This window comes from Colletotrichum truncatum, assembly GCF_014235925.2.
Source record: "Colletotrichum truncatum strain CMES1059 chromosome Unknown Contig_0001, whole genome shotgun sequence".
Taxonomy (NCBI): Eukaryota; Fungi; Ascomycota; class Sordariomycetes; order Glomerellales; family Glomerellaceae; genus Colletotrichum; species Colletotrichum truncatum.
Window position 1 is genome coordinate 5898781 of NW_027222398.1, and position 16962 is coordinate 5915742.

General features: G+C 52.2%; 5 protein-coding genes across 5 annotated transcripts; 1 reads left to right on the forward strand and 4 right to left on the reverse strand.

Annotated features, from left to right (window-relative positions):
* Window positions 1–1292: 1292 nt before the first annotated feature.
* CTRU02_201648 (ser arg-related nuclear matrix protein) lies at window positions 1293–4117 on the reverse strand (the record flags this gene model as incomplete). Its single annotated transcript, XM_036729119.1, has 2 exons — window positions 1293–3978; window positions 4041–4117. The coding sequence occupies 2 exons, from the start codon at window positions 4115–4117 to the stop codon at window positions 1293–1295; spliced, it is 2763 nt and encodes a 920-aa protein (XP_036579270.1).
* Window positions 4118–5205: 1088 nt separating this feature from the next.
* Window positions 5206–5562, reverse strand: CTRU02_201649 (uncharacterized protein; the record flags this gene model as incomplete). The annotated part of the gene is made up of 1 exon (XM_036729120.2): window positions 5206–5562. The coding sequence occupies one exon, from the start codon at window positions 5560–5562 to the stop codon at window positions 5206–5208; it is 357 nt and encodes a 118-aa protein (XP_036579271.1).
* Window positions 5563–8099: 2537 nt separating this feature from the next.
* On the reverse strand, window positions 8100–9937 carry CTRU02_201650 (amino acid transporter; the record flags this gene model as incomplete). The annotated part of the gene is made up of 5 exons (XM_036729121.1): window positions 8100–8398; window positions 8455–8534; window positions 8584–8879; window positions 8936–9097; window positions 9167–9937. 5 exons carry the CDS (start codon window positions 9935–9937, stop codon window positions 8100–8102), a joined length of 1608 nt encoding a protein of 535 aa, XP_036579272.1.
* A 2571-nt stretch (window positions 9938–12508) lies between these two features.
* On the forward strand, window positions 12509–13908 carry CTRU02_201651 (60S ribosomal protein uL4; the record flags this gene model as incomplete). Its single annotated transcript, XM_036729122.1, has 3 exons — window positions 12509–12713; window positions 12950–13100; window positions 13209–13908. The coding sequence occupies 3 exons, from the start codon at window positions 12509–12511 to the stop codon at window positions 13906–13908; spliced, it is 1056 nt and encodes a 351-aa protein (XP_036579273.1).
* A 409-nt stretch (window positions 13909–14317) lies between these two features.
* Window positions 14318–16768, reverse strand: CTRU02_201652 (aromatic amino acid aminotransferase; the record flags this gene model as incomplete). The annotated part of the gene is made up of 4 exons (XM_070203899.1): window positions 14318–15047; window positions 15103–15465; window positions 15556–16216; window positions 16546–16768. The coding sequence occupies 4 exons, from the start codon at window positions 16766–16768 to the stop codon at window positions 14318–14320; spliced, it is 1977 nt and encodes a 658-aa protein (XP_070062481.1).
* Window positions 16769–16962: the final 194 nt, after the last annotated feature.

Consider the following 16962-nt stretch of genomic DNA (forward strand, 5'->3'; position numbering starts at 1 on the left):
GCCGTTAAGGTTGCGAGTAATAAAATGTCAAATATTCTTTTCACCCCGCGCGAGTCTCTTAGCTGCTGATCGGCCGGGGTGAAGGTAATATGTGTGCCGTACTCCCGGAGTCGTCAAGGTCTGCTCAACTCTGTCACTGGTTCGAGACAGATTATCCTCACCAAAGGCAAATCAACCCCTCCAATGCTCTCGACCAATACAGAAAATCAATTGTCAATGGAGCATAAGTGCGACATAATTGACATTAGTAGCCACAAACTTTGACATGTTCTCATTGGCCATCATACAAAAACAAGCCAAGTTATACCGGGCAAGACCACATGTACGGTATGACAAAATGACGCGGCAACGTTGTAGTAACACGAGATCGGCAAGCTATCCGTTTCAAAAGCAGAGAAAACAGTGTCTCGCTTCTGTGGCTCCCAACCCAACATTGACCATTGTTACTGTAGTAGGTTGAAGCCTCGCAAGCCTCATTTATATCGGTACACAATAGCTGTAACTTTCCTAGCCAGCAACATGCCTGGTTTCTTATGAGCTGCCACATATACTCGATATACTCGACAATGGGCGAAACAAACTGTCGATCTCATGGGGGTAAGGTCTTGGAAGACTATGCAAACATTGGATGCTATTGATGCTCGTCTTTCCTCTGATGTAATATGCCGAAACTCCCATAGTCATATCACGCAGATCTTGCCTGCACGTATGTGAAGGCCAACTCGACAATACGACTTGTAATGGGTTTTTATAACAACCTTCACAAATTGCATATTGGCCAGCCCAAAGAGTCAATTGATGTGTTAAAATGGGGCGCAAGAGAGAGAACTCAGACTTGAATGGCCTTCTTCTTTTGTAATCTTGTATCCGTTTGCCCCTTGCAGTAATTACACTTTTCTTTCCAACAACGCTCCTGCCCTTACTTACTACTCTGTGTACGATCTACTTCCAGTACTAAATAAGTTCTTACATGTACGTCTTGCAAGTGAGTTTGATGGTATTAAGTTTTGGGCAGAGAATATTTTCTACGCTCCAAGTCTTGCAAGTATGAATCAAATGCGATACATACGTCCAGTACGTACGTATGTGATCAAGACAGAGAGAGATATGTTAGGATTCGGTAAAAGCGGGCCATCACTCGTAAGGAAAGTTATTTCATTCCAGCAACTTAGTCCCATTTCGTACAGACAATTAGTCTCTATGTATCCCGGAGCTTTTATTCGCTCCCAGGTCGTGGTATAAGCTAACATTGTACTCGTCCGTTTCTCATTTCATTCATTCGTGCGTAGAAATCATTCCCATTTTTCCCACTCCTGGAGCAGCTTCTTGCTTTCTTCCCTAGCCCAAAGGGATCTCTCTTGCTCAAGCTTAGATAACCGCTTATACGTCTCAACAAACATCTTTTGCCTCTCCAAAACCTTGACCTCGAGATATTTCGGGTCATTCCGCCGGCAGGCTTTGTCAAAGACTGCCCTCATCCGAGTAGAGTACAACTGGCATGTTGCTTCCTCTATCCGTTGGGGCTTCACATAAAAGTTTCGGGCAACAATATTGCCATCTTTAAGTTGAGGTGCGACCACCTCATCGAAACAGTCACCGCAAACGGTGAACTGCGGGAGGAACTGCATGACGTGCCAGTTTTGATCATAAACGGGGTTATCTTTGCAGCACTCTGCGTATACTGACAGGCTCTCAATATCGCTGACAAGCTTGCCGATGTTCGGTGCCTGAGTTGTGGCGAGAGCAATATCCGATGTCGTCTCAAGCGTGTCAAAATACATTACAAAACGCTTTCGATCTGGGTTGAAATGCATCGCGCAAGTGCCCCTGGTCGGTTGTGCTGCAGGGTGGAGGGTAACAAACACACCAGTCAGGTTGGGCAACAGCCCCTCGATAGTTTTGGCACATTCATAACAGACAGTGAAGTCAGGCATAGTTGTCTGGGAGTAAGGGTTCTTGAGCGAATACCACACGCGTGTGACACGGCGATCACCAGGGCAAGGCTGAGTCCCACTAGTGACCTTGCTCGCAACGTTGGCAACCTGATAGAACAGGCGCAAGTCCGTATGACGGTTCTTCAGAGTCAGCAACCATGCAATATGGTACCACCCACACGAACCAAAGTCACAAGCAATCGGCTTGTCCATCGGACGGAAAAGCATAGGCATGAAATCATTGCGGAATTCCGTGTTCAAGAATACTCCGTTGTAGCAGTCAGGGCAGATATTGAAGTTGTCGCACCGTGGTAGGCTGAGCCAGTCCGCATACCCGACGACACCTTCCTTTCGAGGACAATCAGGAAAGTCAGGAACACCTCCCCGATCCGCATCGTGTGAGTACCGACGGTAGCTGCCTCTTGGCCCATCAACAGCAAGCGCAGTCTTTGCAGGGTCGAACTTGGCTGGTGGCCATTGTTCTGCTTGCGGAGGGAGCCCTCCAGGCTGCGTAACTGGTCTCCTTTCAGGCGATCTCCTTTTTTCAGTAGGGCTACGTGGTCCAGCGGGAACAGGCATTGGAGGCATGACCGCTGGCATCACCACCGAATTATTGACGTTGAACGTGGAGGCCCGAGAGCGAGAGCGAGAAGGGTCAGGGTCGCGAAGGTTCAGACGACTGGTACCGGGCAATAAATCATCGTCAGGGTAAGGCGTGGGTTTATCTTTTGCATCTCCACTGTCTCTAGGATCCTTGACCACTGGGAAGGTCTGCGAGGAGCGAGGCGGAGGAGGAGGAGGAAGGTCATCGGTGAAAGATTTGGTTGATACCCGCGGGGATGGCATGACTGCCTCGGGCGGCGCACGCGATCTGGATCTGCCTGGTTGTGATGGCCTGGCCTGCTCTGGGCTCAAAATGTTTTCTCTGCCTTCTTGATTCACAATCGACCTTCTCCTTCGAGCGTTGGCCGTTCGCGGTGTGTGCGAATAATCGCTGCTACTAGAGCCGCTATCATCTCTCCGTCGCGGCGAGTCGCGCTTGTAAGTTGGCGTGCGTTTCGATTCCCTATCGCGTTCTGACCGGTCGTACGGCGGTGATGGGTCTTTGTTTTCTGGCCGCTCACCTCGCGGTACCACACGCTCACGTTGATAACGGGGAGATTCGCTAACTCTATCGCCAGACAACTGCCTGGGCTCTTTGGAAGAATCAATGTTCGTGTTCGAGCGCCTGGAAGGCGGCGGGTTGGATGACGATGTTTGCCGCGTATAGTTGTCGTCAAATCTTCGTTGATCGGCAAGATTCGAGTGACTTCGTTGAGGTCGAGGAACGCCGTTCCGACCAGCCTGAGAGTAGTCATAGTACACTTTTTCCCGGCCTCCTGTGGCGTGCTTGATCACTTGAGGAGAGAGCAGAGTTTCGTTCGGCTGGCGCTTGTCATACTTTGAAAAGTAGTCAGACGGCTGCTGCTCTACACGAGTAGCGGACTTCGTTCGCTCATGTCTTTTGGTTCGGGGCTGCTCTGTTGTGACATCGGTCTCGATCCGAGGGAGATCCTGTCTGCTCTTCCTCTTTTCAAGCTCGGGCCGTTTGGGGCTGTCCATATCATCAGCCCGAGAGGTATGGTATTTCCTGCCAGTATTCGCTTCGTAATCGCCGTTCACTGCCTGTTTTCCGGAGCGTGGGCCACCAGAATAACTCGACTTGGCGTCATCAGACGAGTCTTCGTCTCCCTTCTCGCTAGCAGACTTCGGCACAATAACGAAACGGCGCTCGGGATTGTATTCGTGCACTTCCATAATTATTGGGTGCTGTTCAGCGTCGCCCCGCGAAGGAGGCTCATCGCTGGATGCTGACACGATGCTGCCGTGTTCCCTAAGGAGCGATGCCGTCTCATCTTCAACACTAGGAGGGGGAGGATAGTTTTTGCGATGAGAAAGTCTTAACGGTGCGTCGAAGAATCGGGGAATCTGGGGATCTGGGTTGTAGTTCGTGCGGGTAATACTCGAGTTATGAGGGGGAACCGCAGGTGGTTCCGTATCAGATCTGTCACTTGTGTAAGAAATTGGTCTATAGCTTTTCGCGGAAGTGTATGCTGGTTTGCTTACGGCTTGGGCGTTTTGGCCCTCGAAGTCTTGAAATAGCCATTCTGCAGAAGATCTTCGATATCGCGCGGTTCGTTCATTTTTAGTTTGTCTGTATGACCGGGTGTGAAAGCCACAGAATCTCAAGAAAATGCCGGGGGCTTTGGAGTCATTGTGCGTTTCTCGGGTTCAACGAATGCGGGAGCGTTATAGTGAGGCTTGTCCGTCAGCCGCCTCAGCCTTGTGAAACGTCCCGGTTCCTTCAGTCTTGAATAAGGAAGAATTGTTGAGTCAAAATGGGTAGCAACCGTTACTGCTAGCGAGGGTATTTGATAGTCAATCGAACTCTGAGAAGAAGTTCGAGCTGGCAAGGTCAGAGCCCAGTAAAGGAACGAGTAAAAGTCGAAGTATGCTCCGACTGGTCGAAACTGGGCAGATAGTTGTGTTTAAGGTATGAGTGGAGGTGGGAGGCACAGGAATCTGGGCGACCAGCTTTAGACACCGAAGCGGGTGGAAGGTCCGGCTGAATCGAGGAGGGCGTATCCGTAAGGTAAGATCGCTTTAGGTAGGTATGTTGTTTGGTGGTGTCAGGCGGGGGGGAGGGGGAAGGTGGGATATGGAAAGCGTTGAAGATGCGGCGTAGGCCCAAGTCCTTATTTGAACATGGTTGACAGGGGTGTGAGGGGAAAAGTGGAGGTGTGTCCCTGTACGATGTAGTGCCCCTCCATGATGACGGGGCTGCGGTGCTGGCATGTTGGAGGGTGGTACCTTGTCTCTCCCCCCACCGCCTACTTCTTTTTGTTTTTTTCCTTCTCTCCCCTTCCCTCCTCCAAGGCACCATCAGCTGCCCTGGGCGTTGGTTCCCTATCGTCGTTCAGGGCAGCCAACACAGCGTCAGTAAAAACATCAACAACAGCGAGAACGAAATTTTTGAAAACAGCATCAAATTGATCAAACCACGCCCGCTCGCGCTCTCAGAGGTCACTTTGGGCATAATGTCATCCTCGGCATTGATTCTGCTCCCAAAGAGCCTGCTCGTGGCCGCGGGCGGGCTCTGACCACGAAAAATTCGAGAGCAAGCCACAAAGTATGACACGTCAATAGACAACACCATCGACACCACCGCGGTTGAGTCACGGGCTATCACGTGAGCACAACGACCAAGCCCAAACAAACATCAATACTACAGCTACCGATAGGTTATGGGTCGCCTATCACCCCCGACAAAGTTTGCAACGTCCCGCGACAACAACGACGACAAGCCCGACAGAACGGTATCACCTCCTGCATAGAGAAAGCACCAGACACCAGGCATGCTACGATCGATGCCACAAAATACTACAGTTTGCAGACAGATTGGTCCCCTGTCGCCCCCTCCGCGAAGAAGGATTGTCGCCCCTTCAACGTATGACAATGTCTGCGGAATCTGTGTACGAGCTCTCATACTTAGTAATCGGACGAATCGAAGCGGTTGGAGCATTGTGTTTTGCGGATTGAGTCCGACTCCAGGCGGTGGATGAAGGTGGTGGTCGAAAGATGGAAACATAGAGCCACATAGGAACCCAGCATGAGGCAACAAAAAGATTTACAGATTCAACTGAGATATAGCACATGCGAGTCTGAGAGGATGCGGACAAGATAAAGAGACGAAGCTGAGGGCTGGGGGGAGACTATAGGTATACAGAACCAGACATGGTGCCTAGCACCAACAGAACCGAAGTAGGAGGACGCGAAAGAAGGATTCTAGAAGGCAACACCAAGCGAGAGAGCAGGCAGGAGGACAACAATCTTCAACAGAGGGCATAAACACACAAGAATAGATAGCATAGTGGGAGCTTGGGGACAGCTGGTCCTGATCCAACAACAGGGCGAAGTGGGGCGTCGCGGTTTATCGTCGATGCTTCGGCTGTCTGCCAAACCCCGCTTTCCGGGCATAGCTGCTAGCATAAGAGCGGCTTCATAACCGTGTAGGAATCAATCAATCAATCAATCAAACACAGCGTCAGTGCTTTGTGGTCACCGAGGTGACACCGTTCTCAAGACGCAACTCTTTGATGTTGATGTAAAGTTTAAAGGCAGGGTCCCTGGATACCATCCCATATCACCGCCGGCCACACCCTGCTCAATTGGTACTATTTTTCAACACGTCTATTATTATTATTGTTGTTGTTGTTATTCTTGGTTCAATCAACAACATCTTGGATAGCCGACCACCTCAACCAGGAAACAAACCAGGCACCTACTCTACTCCACTGGCAATGGCAGCATATGCTGATGACTGCTATTAGTATGTCACTGAATCATTACTCAGTTTTCGGGTCGAGAGTGGCAATCACTGGACACGAAAAAATGAGACCCTCTACCATTTCCTGTAGCCCTCCCCGACCTGCAGGATGATGGTCATGCCCAGGATGCGTCCTGTACGGATGGATGGGGCACCTCTAGTACTTAGTAGAGTCCAAGCCTGATGTTCAAGCGTGGAATGCAGTCGGCCCAAGTCCAAGGACTGCTTCATTTGCTCTAAGTCATACCCACTTTTCAGCCGGTTCTCATGCCTAGCATTGCGCACTGCATATGCTGGGAACCTGTTTAAGGGCAACGGCGCCATCGATTTAGGCGGTCGGCCTTGGTGAGCCTAGCCTGACTTCCCATGCCTACATCTTGCACAGTATCACAGCAGCGAACCTGGCGGTTTCCAATCATCATCTGTTGCACGGATTGCTCCCAGTCACTGTCATTCCATAAATGACGGTAATGTCTTATCGCATCCTGCTCTATCGGCCGAGAAAGCGAACGAGCTATCGATACTGACGTTGTGAGTACGAGGCAAGATGACAAGCACAGTTATAGTGGACTGATTGGGTATGGCAAGAACATGCGCCACGCGGAGTGCCCGTGTGCTTGGCCCAAGCCGTGGCAAAGAGGAGGCTTAATCGACGTTGGATCGAAGGTATACGGCATCACGGCAAATTCCCAAGGTTTATCGGCCTACAGTCGGAGCTCCAGGTTCCAGTACCACCTCGCGAGGATGGACGCCGGAAAATACGATACTGGAACCAACCGTTGAGCTGGTCCGAGATCACCGCGTCCGTGTGCAGGCGAAACATAACATTTCGTATCTAGGGTCTCTAGCCCCGATCAATGACAGTGGTTATGCAGCATCCTAGGTCATCTTACGTACCCTGACCGCGCCTGTTGAGGATGCTGTGTGGTCATGTCATACGCCGGCTTCACCCCACACCACCTCGAACACTTGCATACTCTCTATTACCCGCCATTCGCCCTCCAGAATTGGGTCATGCTCACAGCTAGCTGCTTGCGAACAGTGGACTGCTATCTCTGCGTTTTCTAGAACACTTGAGGTCTCTGATGAGTTAGAGCTGCAACCACTTGCGTAAGCATGTCACTAGAGCTTCCATCGACACCCTTTTATCCCATTGATCTGCACCAGTGCAAAAAGCGGTGGGATTAAATGTCAACATCCTTCTCCCGCCACAGCTGCTCATATCCATTATGACAGGATACTCAACTCGCAACCTCATTAATACAACCCTAGCACCGCTCTCTCCAGGCAATTCTGCCGAACCCAATTATGGTGGCCCGTGGGAGGTCATCCAGGCTTGTCGAGTACCGTGCATCAACTAGCATGCAATCAGATCTTTGGCATTCTGGCCTCTTAAAACGGCCGCAGCCTACTCTTCTTAGTATCACAATGTGATCCATTCCGCCTGGAAATGATAAAGCATGCGGGGCCAACACGGACATTGTCGTCGCACAAGGTTCCACAGACCTCTGTTTGTAGCTCTCTCGATACTTGATGTGTCGTCGCTGACACCGGCCGTGGATTGAAGTGGCTGTGGGGAAACAAGCTAACCGACGCCGAAATTGTGTCCAGCTTCCTTCAGATGCGGAGTCTGGGTTCAATCGTCGAAGGAAGTCATAAATGTTTTTTCGCTACGCACTGTACCTTGAAAACACACCGTGCTTTCACAATCAGGAGTCCGAACTCTGGGCGTTCGGCCTTCGGAAAGGGTTCTTTTCTCGACGAACGAGGGGCGCTGCATGTGCCGCACTACCTCAATGTCAGACGCTAGGCTGGGCATAACCTGATCTGGCTTCTGTGTGGATGAAGCCGCGTAACCCAAATCTGAGGGCAAAGAAGACTACTCCAAATATGGCGACCAAGAGGATAGCTGCTCCCTGCAGGGGATCCGAGATGACTCCTCTTACCACCAACAGACCACTAATGGCACTGAAAATGATGGGGTTGATCAGCCAAGTGCTATACTGGGCAGTTTTTGCCGTCGGTACACGTGTATCTCTACGCCGGAGGATGAGGAGTCCAACGGCCGACGAAAAGAAGATCATGTACGCTGCCAGGCCTGCGATGCGTCAGTTCAAGGTCGGATGAACTGCTTTTCAATCAGTTATGCCTTACCGATGAATGTGACAAGCCCATTAAAACTTCCTACAACGACATAAATGACCGACAATGCACAGTTTAATAACAGAGGGAAACTATTGTTCTTGTCAGCGGCGGCCTTACCGAAGGACTTGTCGCACTCACATAGGAACGTTCCTCCGCCAACGCCGATGCCGTGTCCACGATACGAACCCCTCTACAGGCCCTTTAATAAGGCTCGGTAAAGCAGAAAGCTGCTTGTCAACGTAGCCAGCCTCATCCTTCTCATTGCTGCAATGCAGATTGGCCAAGACGGCAGGGAAATATCCTCGCTGACTTGCAACGACCACAAGCTTGGCAGTAGCAAAGACGTTCGAGTTCAAGGCACCCATTGCTGAGATGGAGACTATCAAAGAAAAGAGAAGCCCAGCCCAGCTGCCGAGAATCCGATTCGCGAACTCCTGATCTCAAGTCAGCACGAGGCTCCTAACTAGTTTACACTAGCTGCAAAGCTTACCACTGCGACAGTGCTGCTTGTCCGCATGACGCTCATGGGCAGACAAATGTATAGAGAGGCGTTCATCAGCATGAAGCCGATGATTACAACAATCATGGAGCCATTGATCACTATGGGCAGGTCGCGTTGCGGGTTCTTCATGTCTCCCAGGACAAATCCGACCTAGCGATCTTTCAGCATCTGGCTCACAAACTTCAACCTGTCTTCGCTCTGGACGGGATTGGCACTCACCATTTCCCAGCCGGCATAGCACCACAGAGCACCAAAGGTTGCCGTCCCAAAGTTCCCCAGCCACTCCCACAGCCCAACTTGACGTCGGTCGGGGCTCTGGCCGAACCAGCCGTATTCAGACGACGGGACCCCTTCTCCATGGCCGAACGCCCAGACGCCGCACCCCAGAATAATGATGGTTGCAAGTGCAGCCATTTTCAGAAAGAGAAACAGATTAGCCGCCTTCGCGCCCGCTGTTGCGCCCAGACAGTTGACGAGTGTCATGGTAACAATGCACCCGGCCGAGACCAACTTTGATACCCAGCGTTCCGGTGGCTGGTTATCCGGGACGAAAGCTTCGGTGAGGTAGTCGGCGAAAATAGTAGCAATCATAGAGTTCGCCGCCGGCTTGATGATGATGCACCACACCCACGTGAACAGAAACCCGGCGAATTCGCCGTAGCACGCCCGGAGGTACTCTTGGATGCCCCCATTGTTGGGAATTCTCAACCCCAGTTCGATGAAAGATGCCGCGCCCGTCCACACGAGAAGCCCGCCAAATAACCATGCTAGCAGGCCGTACCCCGGGGCAGTAACAAACTGACTGATTTGTGAGGGCACACTGAATATGCCGGAGCCGATTTGTAGACTAATGACGATGGCCAAGCCATTGACGAGGGTGAGCTTCCGTGCAACCGCGGGGTGTTGCTGGTCATTGCTTTGGTCATCACCGGTGGCGCCACTGGGCCGTTGAAGGAACGGCGATGTTTCGTCGGTGCGGAGGTCCGCCATCGGGGGCTGAGATGCCCGAGCTGAAGGTTGCGAGTGTTGTTGGTAGGCTCAGCGTGCAGGTATTAAGGCCCATGTGACTACGCAAACGAGAATTGTTAGGGGGGAAAAGGACAAAAATATGCAATTCAGTTCTGAGGCTATCGCAGATCACTAAGCATTTAGTCGCGCATTGCAAGGAATTTAGGACGCTACACAGTCTCGGTTATAAGAAGGCTCGGATGCCGACTTTAAGAAGGTCGATTGCGACACTGGACGCGTGGTTTATCTCTGGCGGTTCTAGGGCAGTTAAAGGTGGTGTTGGCAGGGGTCTAGGCCCTCTGATAGCCACGATAGCATCTGCGATTCGCTGGATTGTGGTGGACTGAGTTGATGCGACGCTGAATCCATTGTGCAGAACCGAACTAACTACAGCTCTCTAAATGTCTTTGAGCCAATCGATCTGATAAGATTTTATTGTAAGGTTTGATCAATGCCTGGTCAGATTGGCTGGGATTACTACTGTTTAACATCAATATAAGCTATTGTGGCCCTCGCTTCAGCAACAAAATCTGAACAACGTTCTGCGCCCTGATGGTCTAGCGGTATGATTCTCCCTTAGGGTTGTTTCAACATCTCAACTTGGGAGAGGTCCCAGGTTCGATCCCTGGTTAGGGCCCAATTCTTTTGCTTTTTGTTGCATTGTCGACCTTTATCGAGTATGTCCTTCATCATATTAGTTGCCAAATCACTTTGGTCCTTTTCATTCAATGTACCCATTCTTACATGAAAGGTGCCTCGACTTGTAAGAAAATCCATAGCGGGGGAGCTCTTACACAAGAGGATTTTGGAATGTCATCCAGGCTGGCTTTTACACATGGCGGCAAAGTGGCGATGCACTACTGAGAGAAGGCATACATACACACATAGACAGTTGCGAAGGAGTCTCATTTGCTTCTGTCGTCTCATCGATATACCCTGGACATTAGACAGATGACGCTACGGTCAAACTCTCATTGGCGTGCTGCTGCGATACCCCGCGCGATAGCCGATGAACTTTCGAACTCTGCGGATCTTGTTGCTTCATTAGGATTGAGGGGTATCGGCACTTCGAGAATCTAAAGGTAGGCGGCCGCATGCTTTTCGGCTTCAGCATGTACATAAAACGGCTGAACTCCCACTCCTGCACACCGGTAGTCTCCTTCTCAGGCAAGCAAGTTAGTTCTATTCTGATGGGTCCGCCCTCCTGGTATGCTTCTCATCCAGGCGCACGCCGCCATGTCAACTCCTTCATGAGCAGACGACTCATCAGGATCCCTTGCCTGTCAACCGGCAGCACCTCTTTGCGAAGGCAACGAGCCGCACGACAATAACCGCACAAGATCCTTCGTCGCCGTTTCCACTGTTGGATCGAGCCTGCGGATTTTCTTTGGGTCTGTTTCTTCCGGGACTACAGAGTCAACATCACTAGTAGAAGCCAGCTAGGCAACGGTGCTGGTATACTGTCCAGAGTACATCGTGTCCCGTCTTCACCTGCCGACCTCCTACTTGTCGGCCACGACAGTCGTTTACGACAAGTCATTGGTTCTGGTGTGTTTTTGGATTGGAGTAGGGGGAAGTGGGAGAGGAGTGGATGAGATGCTGGGTGAGATTCAGTGGGTTTGGTTGTAGAGTGTGCCTGGGTTTACTGAGGAAGTCTTGGAGGACTGTCAGTTATAATAATGTTCTTGTCGCAGCCAGTAAATGCAAACTTGCTTGGCCCTTAGTCTTCTCGAGTGTGCCATGGAAGCTGTGAAAATGAATCGTGTTGATGAATGATCTTGAAACTGGGTTATGATCTGCAATTGGATGTGTAAGCTAAGCGGCTGTTGGCTGTTGGTGGTTATCCATGGGTATCCGTATCTATTTTTGTCTGTAGCAAACCTCGATTCTTCCGGCTTTTCATTTGTTTGGCTTTCTATTGCCTTCACAAGAAGAGTACAGTTCCAGTGCATGGATAGGCCTCACACCGAATCCCATGATATTCGGCAAGATTGAGCTAGTAGTTAGTGAAAGAACAGACGGCATGCACCACCTCCGAGGACCATGTTTTCGTGCATATTTGCAGTTGCACTCTTCTCCAATCGGCTGGAAGACATCTTGAGGTGCTGTGGTCGAAGCTGCCTTTGGTAATGTGAGAGTGTAATTGGCGACTCGATCTTTCAGGGGTGACAGACTATGGGTCAGTGGACCACACTGTCCATCTTTGGCATTGTCAACACTGTGATCCACAACTACACGTGACTCAAAGCCCAACCCGGGCACAATTCGCTAACAGTGGTACGTACCTTAGGGTCTCCGCCCACCAAACGTGCGGAAAAAAATCACAGGTGAAATTTATCGCGAAGCCAGAAAGTGCCAAACTTCAACCCCGTCACTAACCCAGCAGCACTGAAGCCCACCGTTGACCCAGGTACGTTCAATTTTTCATTTCCCCTCTCCGAAAATTTACCACATTAGCAAGGCGTCTCGGCAATTGATTTTTCTTCTTTCACTTCTTCTCCTCCTCCCAGTACTAATCCGTCGTCCGTCGATAGGGTCATTCAACGATTCAAAATGGCTTCGAGACCTACCGTCACCATCATCGGCAAGGATGGCAAGTCCTCCGGCAACACCCACACTCTGCCCGCCGTCTTCCTGAGCCCTATCCGTCCCGATATCGTCCAGGAGGTTCACAAGGGTCTGGCCAAGAACAAGCGCCAGCCCTACTCCGTCAGCGAGAAGGCCGGTCACCAGACCTCTGCTGAGTCTTGGGGAACTGGTTAGTGGTCCCGACATCGCGTGTGCAAAGTCCGCTTGGAGGAAGGCGAAGGAGGCAGGGAAACGACAGCGAGGAAACCTCGGGCAGGAATCTGAAAAGGAGTCGAAGTGCTGCTGGAACGAAAACTGCCTGGGGGATCCGGTCGAAAATTTTCCTCCCCTTCGTCCTCGCGACAAGCTTGGAGTGGAGGCACCAGAGACTCGAAGGAGCATCAAAACTGACGGATGTGACAATAGGTCGTGCTGTTGCCCGTATCCCCCGTGTCTCCGGTGGTGGTACTCACCGTGCCGGTCAGGCCGCCTTCGGTAACATGTGCCGTTCCGGTCGCATGTTCGCTCCCACCAAGACCTGGCGCAAGTGGCACGTCAAGGTCAGCCAGGGCCAGAGGTAAGTTTTTTTTTTCATCCTACTGCCCACTCTTCCCCCACCATGGGGGAAGAGTGGGGGAGTTGTCTCTCATTGAAAAGTACAGCGCCAATCTAACATTTTTGTCAGACGCTATGCTACCGTCTCTGCCATCGCTGCCTCCGGCGTTGCCCCTCTCCTCTTGGCTCGTGGCCACCAGGTCGCCAACGTCCCTGAGGTCCCCCTGGTCGTTGACTCCGCCCTCTTCGAGAACGCTGCCATCGCCCGCACTTCCGCTGCTGTCGCTCTCCTGAAGACCGTCGGTGCCGCTGACGACGTTGAGAAGGTTAAGGGCTCCAAGAAGCTCCGCGCCGGTAAGGGTAAGCTTCGTGGCCGCCGCTTCCGCCAGCGCCGTGGCCCCCTCGTCATCTACGATGCCGAGGTCGACGGCAAGGAGCTCGTCACTGCTTTCCGCAACGTCCCTGGTGTCGAGACCTCCCCCGTCACCGCCCTCAACCTCCTCCAGCTCGCCCCCGGTGGCCACCTCGGTCGCTTCGTCGTCTGGACCTCCGCTGCCTTCAAGGCCCTGGACACCATCTACGGCACCACCACCACCCCCTCTGCCCTCAAGAAGGACTTCCTGCTGCCCTCCAACATCGTCAGCCAGGCCGATCTGGCTCGTCTGATCAACAGCTCCGAGACCCAGTCTGCCCTCCGGGAGCCCAAGGGCTACGCTCTGACCCGCCGCTCTGCGGTCCAGAAGAAGAACCCTCTGCGCAACAAGCAGGTCATGCTTCGTCTGAACCCCTACGCCTCGGTATTCGCCAAGAAGGCTGCCGAGAAGAAATAAGCGAATTATTTCTCTTGCGTGGGTGTCTGACGACGGTGGTGGAACGGAGGTTTCTGAAACGGACGGGGCTACATTTTAGCATGGTTTGTGCTTGAGGCGTAATGGCAACTAGGAAATGTTGACCTCAATTCATCAATGGACAAATGATTCCCTTGAATTTAAAAGTTGGTCTTGCCCTGGACCGTGACGACTCATTCCACGTGATTATGACTTTTTTCTCTGCTTTGTACATCTCAATCTTACGGTAGTGACCGCCAGGTAGCTACAAAAAAGTTCTCTACAATCATTTATTTGCCTGTCTTGGACGTTTCTTGTGATGTGATTAGCTGCCTGTCACTATAAAGTTTGCTTAGATCATCAAATTCGTTACCACTTCCCAACCCAACTTTCCCCTCCCCCCACATCTATCTTAGCATCCCATCCACAGGCCAAGGTTACCCAGACCTTCCATTGACGCTTCGTCAGGAGCGACAAAATCCCCAAGCAACTCTTCAATCTCCTCCACCTTTTTGATTCTCCAGAACGCCTGGATCGCATCCGAGAGTCTCTGCGAGCAAAGGTCCACATTCTCCTCCGACTCCGCCGCGAAACACAGACGGAAGTAACCCCAGCCCCTCTCAGCCTTAATCTCAGGCGTGGCACTGAACATCATACCAGTGCTGATAAGCACGCGGTACGGCTTCTGCGTCGCAAAAATCATGAGTGCGGTCGACAGCTTCTCACCGTCGAGCAACGGCAAGATCTTGCCGCCCTTGGCCATCCAGAGAGGATGCGCTTCGAGGCGTACCCGCAGCCAGATGAACATACCGCCGCGGGGCCAGCTGAAGTCGTAAAGACGAGTCTTGCTGACGACGCCCCATTCGGCGTCCTCGGCGCTGCGCGGCGTCGATTGCTTGATCTGGATGGCGCCGTCGTCGAGGATGGAGGACATGCGGTTCATGCGGCGCTCGTAGACGCCGCGAAGGCCCTCAAGCCAGCGCACCCAGCCATCCATTTGCCAGCCCTCAAAGGTCTGCTTCTGACGCGAGGTGAGGGCTGCAAAAGCAGACCTTACCGCTGGGGGTTGCTCGCCCATGATCAGCTCTGCAACGGTGGATTGCACGAAGCCGGAGGGCTGCTGAGTAGTGACCTCTGTGATTCTGCATGCTTATCAGTACAAAATATTCCATATACTGAATTTTGGTTTTTACTCACCTCAACAGACGTTCAATGATAGCCGGCTGTGCAGTAATCCAACCCAGGCGGCAACCCGGAGCAATGGTCTTGGAAAAGGTATCGAGACGAATGACTCTACCATCAACGTCAATGTTCAAGAATGACTGCGTCAGCGAGTCCAAGAACCGATATCCCGACGACTTGCCCGGCTTAGAAACCGACCGGGTAGGCTTCGGAGGCGGCAGACCGCGGTGCTTGGCCTCGGCCTGAGCCGCAGACGGGTACTGCAGGTACCAGTACGGGTCATCCTCGACGATGATGACATCGTACTTGCTGGCAATCTCATAAAGTTCTCTGCGGCGCTCAATAGGGAGCACGCCGCTGGTCGGGTTGTGACCCATACTAACGTCACGTGTTAGCACGCTCATGCATACCAATAACATGTCTCACCCTGGGGGGAGGGAGGGTGTGGCGGAATGAAAAAAAACTCACGTAACGGTGTACAAGAAATGCGGCCTCCGCCCATTCTCTTCATCCCAGCCCGCCAACAACTCTTCCAACCCGCCGGGACCGTAGGCAATCATGCCTACCTCGTCCATCTCAACGGGTGCGACTTGGATCCCGCGCGGCAGGATCTGCGTCAGGACTTGGCTGTACACAAACACCTCGCATATCATGCCCTGTCTCTCCCTCACGTCATCCTTTGCAGGGTTCCAAGGGTTCGTCAGCAGCTCCAGGACCTTGGAGAAGCCGTCGGTCGAGCCGCAGCTGAGAATCACCTCGGGCCCGCCCAGGTAGGGGACATTGGGGTGCAAGTGCTCCCGCGTGAACTGTCTCACGAATGACCGGAGGGGAGGGTACCCCTCGGCAGTGCCGTACTGCAGGGCGGTAGCGACGTCAATGCGCCGGAGGGGGTCGCGCTCGGCGTCGCTTCCGGGAACAGTGACATGTCGCGCTGCCTTGACGTCCTTTTCTTTATCTTTGTTTGCAGCGCTGTTGCTGCTGCTGCTGCTCCGGATCGGCAGCGCCGCGGCGCCGTTGGGCGCGGTGAAACCGGCGTCGTTGTCGGGGATCGGGGACGGCTCCCATCGTTCGGGTTTCGCCGCTTGAGCTTCAAGTGTATCGAACGGGAACAAGCTCGAATGCGGAAGACCTGTGAGGGGGCCCTTCCCCCAATTGGGTCAGCGACTCATGTTCCTGGTACTTTTTCTTCTTTTTTGGCCTACGTGCCGGCATCGGTCGGGGGAGGTGAATTGGCATTGGGGGGATTGGCGGCGCCGAAAGCACGCAACCCAAGGTGTGCATTACGGCATGTATTGCGGCATTCCTTCCCGTATCACGCACACGCAACGCGGAGATGTACTTGACGCCGTGCAACATCCATCCGTGATAAGGACAACCGCCAAAAAAGAAAAAAGAAAAAAGGAAAAAAAGAAAAAGAAAAGAAGGGCAGAAAGATGAAGAGAGACGCAGAAAACTCACCTCCAGCCAGGTTTCCAATACCCGGGATCTGGAAGAACTTGTAATACTCCTTCATCTTGCTGGGGAGTCTTCGCTTGGTGACCTCGGAGTAATGGTGCTCCAGGTTCAGAGGCGGCCTCTGAGACGACGAGTCCATTGCGGCGTTTGACATGTTGTTTAACGACAACGACTGCGGGCGATAAGGCTTGAATGGCAGAGCTGTCGCCGGTTGCATCGGCGGCATGGGAAATTGGCGATTGAGCTTTTATCTCGCGACTGTGGAATGTGTTCGAGGCGCGTGTTTGTGCTTGTGGAGACTAGTAAAAGAACAAAGAAAAGTATCTGCCCGGGTTTGTAAATCTCTCGATACCAAAGACGGGATCGATCGAGATATATGAGAAGCGTTAAAAGTAAAAGGGAAGAAAAAAAAGAGCTTCG